Here is a 9,706-nt window from a genome sequence, read left to right on the forward strand (position 1 = left end):
ACATGAGGCTTCCTCCCTTTAATTTTGTCAGTGATTCCCGGCTGTTTCTGATATCAAACCCAGTGTGTGTGTGTGTGTGCGTGTGTGTGTGTGAAAAAGAGACAGAATAATGTACAGCAGACAGTCCTGCAGCTCATCCATGTCTCCACTCAGCAGGAGCAGCAGGAGGAGGATTAATACAGGAGCCCTGTCCGTCCCAATAAATAATCTGGAGCAGCACATCCAACAGAAACCTCTCTGCCTCTGTGAAAAACACAGGATACACAGCCCTGACGGTTTAAATGACTGTTTGTTTACTCAACTAAATTATTAATTTGACTGTGTAAATGGGCTGTGAGGACAAACAGGATGGGAACAAAAATAACAGAAAGCAAACAGATTATTCATCACAGAGTGATGATTTTACAGAGCAGCTGCAGAAGAGACTTGGGTCAAATAATATTCTTCACTTCAACCCATGTTGGTGGCATCCGAGCGAATCAGTGTGTGAGACACCATTTTACAGCTTAATCTTTGTTTCTAATCGTTCCTCCTCTTCTTATTAGAGAAAAAAAATGAAAAAACTCGTTTATTGCGCAGTTTTATTGCCATCACTGAGTAATGGTGACTTTTGCGTCCGTGGCTCCAGCGTCAGATGCGACATCAAGAGCACTCACAGACCATGTAATCCTTTCATATGAGACAGCAAAGAGAGGGTGGAGTGGTTGTTTTAAGCCAGGCCATATGGCATGATGCAGGCTCACAATGCAGCCCGATGTTCTTCTGCATCCAACAGAATTCAGTTATTTCTTGCTTTGTACCATGCAAGGTTAAATCTTAGATCGGTTTCTTTTACACACACACAACACTTGTTACTTTTACCTGCTTGTGTAACCCATTTGAATTTGGACACATCCTGTTTCACAACCTCTGGCTGAACCATTTGCACATCTGGTGTGAAGATGATACCACTCAGCCAGAATAGAAATACTGCACTGCATTAGTAGGCCTCCACCTCCCAGTGCAGTTTCTGTCTCCATAATTATTTTTTATCCAAATTCATGAGGTCACTGTGACCTTTGACCACTGACATCTAATATAATCTTTGAGTCCAAGTGACGACTGTGACGAAAATTTCTTAAAGGCAGATTTGAGACGTTCAAGAGGATAAAACCATGTTTTGTGAGACCACTGTGAACTTGAACTTTGACCATATCTAATCAGTTGATGTGAAGATTTGGGCCAAATTTGAGGATTCTCTCAAAGCGATCTTGAGATATAGTGTTCACAAGGCAAGAAATGTCCTTTATGAGATCGCAGCGACCTTAGCCCTCCGACCCTTGACCACCAATGTCTACTCAATTCATCCTTGAGTCCACGTAAACATTCGGTAAAAAATTGAGGAAATTCCTTCAAGACGTTCTTGAGGTATCTCATTCACAAAAATGAGATGAAAAAGAAACCCTGAACCCTTGTTTCTGCGCGTTTCTCATTTGGCAAACATTCACCAAATTAATTGGAGTCCTCTAGTTTTAACAGATTTAATTATCACAGTTCTCTGCACACATTCGTTGAGCCTCCGCTACTATTGGCACAGTCTGGCACTCACTGCGACCTGTCCCTTGTCCAAGAAGACATAGTGCTTCAATAAAGACTCAGCTGAACAAACTGTCTGTACGTGGCACATCCTCCCTCTGAGCTGCTCCTGAGACTGAATCTCATCTGGGAGATTCATTGTTCTACTCAGACAGAGAGAGAGAGAGAGAGCAAAAGAGAGAGAGAGAGGGAGCTAGACATGTCAACGTGGAACAGACTGTCTCAATACAGCCGGTCCAAGCTGCAGATAAAGGATGGGCAGAGCTGCCACAACAAGGAGAAAGAGAAGAGAGGGATGAGAGAATGAGGAAAATGATGCTCTCCATCAGAACTACAATGCTGGCTGTATAATCTGTCACTCTCTGATGGAATTGTAATTGCTACACAAACACACACTCCCCACAGCGTTTTGAGCAGCTCAGGAAGCCTAAGACGCAAATCTAAATGGATATCTAGTTTGCTTTTTCCCTGTGGGTCTACTGTAATTGTCTCTCTATCAGGGTCATTAGGAAGAGGGAATGTTTCTGGTTCATTTCCGCAGGGACTCTCCTCGAAATGTGCTGCTCGTGACAGAGAGCGGCACCACACTTCCTCAAATTTGAGACGAAGATCGAGCTTTTGTGTGAAGTGGCTTCTGGTCTCTGACAACTTTTAATGTAAGTGTGGCCGGAGAACACAATCTGATGTGTGCATGTTACAGACTGTGAAAGGATTTCGGAGAAACACTCACTGAAGTGTCCTCCGGCTGCTAACGAGACAAGATGAAAAGGAAAAATGTTTTCCTGCACTTTGGGAAGGTCACCGCAGTGCTAAGCTGTGTACTTTTTAATGATCAGGCTTATTGTGTGTGGAGATATGCCACACGGTCCTCTCAAGATCTTGTTGCCACCGACATGAAAAATAGTGTCATGCCCATTAAGTCAAGGCCAATATGATAAACAGCTTTGTTTTTGCAGCCCAGAATTGGATAAACAACGGTGGAGAAGAAAAAATAGCCGCGTTTATTCTCAGAATCAGGGAACACATTCACAAACATTCCTTCCCCATCTGTGGCCTTTCAGAAAAAAAAGCAAATAAGCATATTCCAACCTCAAATTATTCAAAATATTTATGTCCAGTCACAGACATTCAAACATTCTGGCTTGTGGGGAAACAAACTCTAACTGTACTCCAATTCCGTTTTTTTCCACCGCACTGTGATAAATATACTCTACAATCAAAGTATTTGACACCAGTGAGGAATAAAAAAAATCTCTTAATGACAAACTATTTGCTGACATGCGACTGTGTCTTATTAAGCCCCATTAAAGAACATTAACTCTTACACCAGAGGGCTCAATTCACTGTAGATTCATTACCCACACAGTTCATTCTTCTGACACACATATGCACCAAGGCACAAATACACACACTGAAACTGAAGCAGCTTTTCTATATGACTCGCTGCTGTATGATCTAACATGACACGAGAGTATGTGAATGCAAGTCGTCACCCTGGAGCAAATAAGACGGCTGGGGAAAGTCATGCGCGGTGGATAATACGGTTTCAGAGTTTTCTCCCTGCAGAGAAAAGGCTTCAGGACGTCTCCAGAGAGCAGCTCGTACTCTGCAGTACACTTCACTACCGTGCAACATCTACCTCTGCTGCTACGTCGTTCACAGGCTCTACTTTTAAAGCAAGTGATTTATGAGCACTTGTTCTGATAACACTTAATCTGAAACGTCACTGGTTTTTGAGGACTTGTGCTTTCGCTTCCTCTTTCTCTTCTTCTTGTCTTTCTTCTTTTTGTCCTTCCTCTTATTCCGCTTCTTGCTGCGATGGTGATCAGAGGAGGATGAGGAGGATGAAGAGGAAGAGGAGGAGCCGTCTGTATCGGAGGAGGAGGTGGTGTCCTGGAGCAGCTGCTGCAGCTGCTGGATCCTAGACACAGGAAGGACATGGGAGGAGAGGAGAGATTAGGAGTGCAGGAGGAAACAAAACACAGTTGATGCAGACTTGGATGCCCGGAGTTTGGCAAGCATGTCGAGTGTCCTTGAACAAGTCACCGTCTTTGTCCTGGCGTGGACTTTTTCCAGATCGTGTGACACATGTCTACTTGTGTCACGTATCTCCAATAACTGCCAACAGTGCCCGAGTACCTGTCAGCTCTGCAGGTTCTTTTCAGAACACACGGAGATAAGGAGGTCATCCTGTCACTTAAATATGAGGCTGGGGCTCAGATGGGTTTTCAATTTTTTTTTCTAGCAAAGTAGGAGCAACCATAGCTGCTCGTCATTCATTTAAAACTAAACAAAAGGAGATAACTAAACAGCCAGATTAAGATCATATTTCGATCACTGATTCTTGTGTTTTTAAAGAAAATCAGCAGAAAAAGTAGTTACAAAACTTCAGCTGCTCCCTAACTAGGTCAGATGAATGAACATATCTACTTGTCAAAGCAGAATCCAGTTTAAACTGGATGACTAAAACATCACTACAATGGGGATGAGGCGCCACAAGAAAGAAAATAAAGAAATATAGTGTTGCAGTTGGACTACAAGCTCTTTAATTCTTTTAGAAAAGTGAGCTCCAACATCTCAGAAATGTAACATTTTTGGAGACATTCAGAAACTTAACTATTCAGCCATGAGAAAAGCTTCTCGTGAAATGTCCAGGCCTCATTACATTCGGGGAGATCACACGGAGCAGAATGATCATCTGAACGCCTGGGACGTCACGCTACTCCTCAAAGTGTCCTCAAAGTGAAGTACATCATAAAAGCACTGACATGCAGCTCAGGCTTTTTCAAAAAGAAATCTCTCCTTTCAGCTTAAAGGCTTTTGTTTCCTCGAATGAACTTTTACAATAAAAGTTCAAAATCCTATGTAGTGTTGGCGCTCAGTCTGATACCTTCATCTGGCGTCAAGTTTAAAGAAAAAGGATAGCAACATGTACACTTGTCTGACACAACTACCCAGTGTTTCTCATGTATTATCTAGACTGTGGCAGCCCGTTATATTCCCATTTGTCCCACTACAGTATGATCATGAAATCTTTTTACACTTCTAATAATAACATAAGCGACCACTAACTTGATGTTTTGCTTTATTGCTGCATTGTGCAGCTGTGAGCAGAACTACTTGCCACAGGCTTCTGCAATCATCCACAATATTGTTACCGTAGCATGCAATACCACTTGAGTGATATTTGTGCACTCAATATAAAGAACTAGAATAATGTTTTGTGGTTGTTTGCCTTCTCTTCTTGTGGTTTAAATCCATGACTGTCCAGACTTGTAAGATCTTTAATAAAGAATTTGATCCGAGGTATCTACTGCATTTCATCATATCTAGTATATGACTTATGGTCAAAAACATGTTTTGCAAGGTCACAGTGACATTTAACCTTTTGATCACCAAATTCTAACAGGATCCTCCAGAATACCCAAGTGTCCCAGATGTAGACAAATTGCCTCAAGAAAAACAAAGTATGGAACAGACGTTGGGTAATGACCTTGACATTTGACTGTCAATATCTAAATAGTTTATCTTGGAGTAGAAGAAATTCTGTCGTGGCTATGCTGAGATTTTCTGTTCACAGGAATGGGACGATTAAGTTTCTAAGCTTAAAAGTGCAAAACATATTTCATGCAATAAAAGCCATTGAGGCGCACTGAAGACTGACCATCAAATATTTTTCATCAATGAGCACTGTGTGATAAGAGGCTGCCATCGCAAGCAATATTTAAAACACAATGTAAATTCGAGAAATTGGAACGCAAGGCAGAGGTCGCTATGATTCACCTCCATTCCAAAGAGACCGAGGTTTATGCAACCCTTGTATTGATAAATGAAATCACACACAATCTAGTGAATGGGGCTAGAAATGGAATTGTGGCCAAATTCAGGGAAATGATGAAAAGGGGCTTAAACACAAGAACACTTATACAAAAAAAAAGAATGCATGTACCTGGTTTCTTTTTCATTCCTTTTGTTTTCCCGAATGATGTCGTACATTGGGTCTTCATGAGCCTAAAATAATGAAACACAATCAGTCATGTACTATAAAGAAAGGAAATGAAAGTCATATAAAGTTACAAGAGTTTAAAAACTCATGTTGGATCCAGGAAATCGTCACATGAAGACCATTGCTCTGATTTTAATGTCATGTCAGCACTTTTAAAAACCTCCCTGTTACTATATAAGCTGGGCAAATATGAAACAGTTGCATTTATGGTAATCATTGCAGAGGCTGTGTGCTCCTGCAGTGTGCACTGTTCCATTTCAGGCACATTGGAACAAGCTGTGTGAGGACGTCTGCTGCCCACATGTTCCTCAGTATAAACTAAAAGTGCCCCAGCACTGTTGTTAACCTCCACTCGGGTCAGGACTCATGCCTCACCTCGTAATACCCGACCTATTTAACCATTTTTGGATATTGTGACTGAATAACTATAAGTGGGCCATTTTCACTAAGAGCGAGCGCGCTCACCACTCTGAACTGCTCCAGTTTCTGGTTGCCTTTGATGAAGAAAGGACACTCCCTGTCTCCTGTCCTGTGACCGTAACGCTTGCATCTCCAGCCTGAGAAAAACAGGAAACACATATCAATGTGCATACCAGAAGAAAAGAGGATAACTGACATGTCAGGTTCAAGGCTGCAGGTTTATAGGTTATTGACTTTACAAGCTAATTCTGAAACGTTGTGTTAAATCTCATGGCCTCATTAGCAAGCATAGTATATGCAGTTTGACAAATTAAATTATACAACAAACACAACCATACCGTGAATAACCATAAGACCAGCAAACCTTTAGCTAAAATGTAAAAAGCGCTGGAAAAAAGCCAGTGAGAGAAATCTGTAATCGCCACAAAAATATTCCTTCTGCGATTTTATTTCCCTTATGTGATTCAAAGTCTCAACAGAATAACACACTCAAACATTCTGCTCATGTAGAGAGATGTGTTGCAAAATGTACATATCGATATCAAGGACGGACCATCTCTAATTCAGAGTCAGTCTTCCCTGAAAAGAGCTTAAGTTTCACAGTGAATCAATGTTCAACACTCGGAGTGGAGCAGTGGAGCAACCATGAAGTACTTGAGTCTTTACTAAGTGAGACCACACAAATTGTGTTTATCCCGCAAAAGTAGCTGTGTGTGAAATTGTTTACCCAGTTCTTTTGTGCCTGTTTCATTTACATTGAAGTCTTAAAACGTTCCTTTAAACAGGATGACATATTCAAACATTTCCTCAAAGGATGGCAGAGCGACTCATGCTCAGATTATGCAGAACAAATGCCAACTCGTGGACAGTGTGCGTGTGTGTGTCACTTCTCAAGTCCCTGGCTGTTCACACTGTATGAAAATGAGTGGGAAGAAGGAATGAATGGATGCTGACTATAATGACAGTCTTTGACCAAAGAGACAGAAGGTGATTCCCACTGCATCATTATTAATCTCTAGTCCATCATGTTCGTCATCAAGTCCGCTGCCCACTCAGGATGGTGGTTTACTCTCACCTATACTTCTTGAGCTATAAATGCTACTTTTACTTTAACTAACATTTATTACAACTAATAATAATCTTTATATACACAGGATGGCTCCCAGACAGTCTGTTTATTCACTCTTGCAGATGACTGGTCACCTGCCATTCAGACTAATCTGTCCTGAAACCAGTCGGCAGGTCTGACTGGTTTCAGACTGACAGACGAGCGCCCAATAGGAGCAACTGAAGCATTATTGTCAACAAAGTCTTGTTGAATCTGTTATGGAGACAGTAATAAACAAACCGGACAAAACATTTTCTGTGAAACAAGAACAAACAACTGCACGCTGCCGGCTGTTTACATTTGTCTGTTGCTCTGCGCTACATCACATGATGTGTTGCTCTGTTCTGCGACCGCTAGACCCATTTGCTTAGTCTAGTGTCCTAGTGATGCCAGGCTACCTTCAAGTTGAGAGATGATGAAAAAATGATTTAAAGATCCTGTGTTTAGGATTTAGTGGCATCTAGTGGTGAGGACACAGATGCAACCAGCTGAAAACCCCTCATCTGTTCCTATGATAAAAAAATAAAATCACATAAGGTCCTCTCTAGAGCCAATGTTGGGCTTGTTGTATCTGAGCTACTGAAGAAAAACATGGCAGAGTAACAGGGCACGCTCCATGGAAGAGGACTCGCTCCTTAAGAAAACAGCCTGACAGATGTAGGAATATGAGACATGAAACTGAGTTACCCACAAGCAACTGCAACAATTTGCAACATTGAATTTAAGGTGCAGTTATGCAATTTAAAGATTCAGTGTGTGAGATTTAGGTGAAAGGAATCTACAGGCAGAAATTGAATATAGAAGATGTCACTAAAATCTCCACACTGAACCTTTAAGGCCTTGAGTTCCTAATAATTTCCAGCAAATTAAGACGATTGCAAAATTTGCAGAAACAAAGTGCGCTGTGCATCACTTATCTAAAAACAGGTGTACACATGATTTAAAGAAATGAAAGAAAAAGAAAATGGAGGCCAATCAGAGGGAAAACCATAACACTACAATTAATATACAAGGATGAATTTCTCCCTGTTCTGACAAAACAGATCTGCACCCTGACAAATGTTCTTGTATTTTACTAATCTTCTTCATTGACAGATGAGCTTCACCTCTGTCATTCTCTCCCCACTTCCACAGCAGTGGGAACTGTCACAAGCGGTTTTTGAGAAATCCAGTTCAGGACAGAATCACACAGAACATATTATATTTTTAAGTATGGGGACCTTCATATGTGGCCAAGGACACAGTTCTAAAAAGAATACGGCCACATGCGTACGAGACCAAAGTGGTCTGAGTGATCGGATGTTAGGATGCGGTCAGATCTGTACGCCGACCACCGGACTGTGTCACTCTCGAGCCATCCCCTAACACTTCAACTGTGTAACTGTACTCACACTGCATCACCTTCACCTCCTTCCCCAGAGGCATCCACAGGCCCCTGGTGGGGGCGTGTGCCAGGAAGCTCCTGGCGTCTTCATTTCCTGGTTCAGCAGGAATACAGTCCTCTGGCTTCTCATCGTTCTCCTGCAACAGAGTCAACTGACTGACATGTGGCCACGAAGTGTTTACAACAAGTTCAACACAATCTGTGTCTCTCACATCTGCTCCACATCCACCAGCTGTTGTGTTACCTTTATGAGCCCTGGTGGAGGTTTCTCGTAGCTGGAAGAAGAAAAGTAGAGTGTTACAGCAGAAACATTAATCTGACACTTACCTGTGACAGTAGCATGGTAGTGGGGCTTAATAAGGGCTTTAGGGTCAAGTTATCCTGGAGGTGAGACACTAACAGTTGCAAAGAAAAGATTAAAGTCACATATTTATAATTCATGTACAAGTTTACACGCCTGAGCAGAGAAGCTCTCACTGACTTCACTCACAATGTCTCCACGTGCTTCAGCTTCTGGACTTCTTGGTTGAGTTTCTTCGAGTGTGTCTTGAGTTTCTCTAGATCCTGTTTGGAGGACTTGTGTCTCTTGTGCTCTCGTCTGTCCTCCTTCTCTCTCGCTCGCTTTCTGTCCGACATCGTCTCGAGGTCGACGAACTGTTCGCCCGGAAAATCATTCACTTAGAAACAAAGCTGCATTCAGGGAACTTTCTTTTTATTTACGACTCCGTAAGAAACCCCGGCTAACATGCTAACCAGCGGCTAACTAGCAAACATTGCTGTAGTGCTGCTGCTGCAGTACTTCCTGTGCAGCCGGGTTGGTTAGTTAAAGTCCAGCGCCACCTGCAGGACAAGGACAGTAACACACAATGTGCTGTAACAAACATTTAGGTTTATTATTACATCTTTATATATTTTGTATAGTAGTATAGTATTTCATTTTAAAATAAAGTTATATTTAATTCAAATATACACTAAGCATCTTGGATGTTGATAATAATAATAATAATAATAAGGAAAGTTTGTGGAAAAGCGAGCAAATCCTTGAATGAGGGCCACAGGTTGTATTTTCTAATGGTAAACATCTTTCTTTGTGTTATCTCACAGTAACTCAGACTTAGTTATTGATAAGTTGTGGGTTGGGCAGGTAAGACTCCTTTAAGCTTTACTAATCACTGCAGCTATGTTCATGGTATTTTATATGCATAGATATGGA

General features: G+C 41.6%; 1 protein-coding gene across 1 annotated transcript; it reads right to left on the reverse strand.

Moving 5' to 3' along the window:
• Positions 1 to 2,555: 2,555 nt before the first annotated feature.
• rp9 (RP9 pre-mRNA splicing factor) lies at positions 2,556 to 9,308 on the reverse strand. Its single transcript, XM_020090360.2, has 6 exons — positions 8,984 to 9,308; positions 8,738 to 8,768; positions 8,501 to 8,630; positions 6,047 to 6,138; positions 5,525 to 5,586; positions 2,556 to 3,496 (listed from the first exon to the last, which is right to left on the reverse strand). Exons 1-6 carry the CDS (start codon positions 9,127 to 9,129, stop codon positions 3,286 to 3,288), a joined length of 672 nt encoding a protein of 223 aa, XP_019945919.1. The 5' UTR covers positions 9,130 to 9,308; the 3' UTR covers positions 2,556 to 3,285.
• Between the last annotated feature and the right edge of the window lie 398 nt (positions 9,309 to 9,706).

Source organism: Paralichthys olivaceus, chromosome 20 (assembly GCF_024713975.1).
Source record: "Paralichthys olivaceus isolate ysfri-2021 chromosome 20, ASM2471397v2, whole genome shotgun sequence".
Taxonomy (NCBI): domain Eukaryota; kingdom Metazoa; phylum Chordata; class Actinopteri; order Pleuronectiformes; family Paralichthyidae; genus Paralichthys; species Paralichthys olivaceus.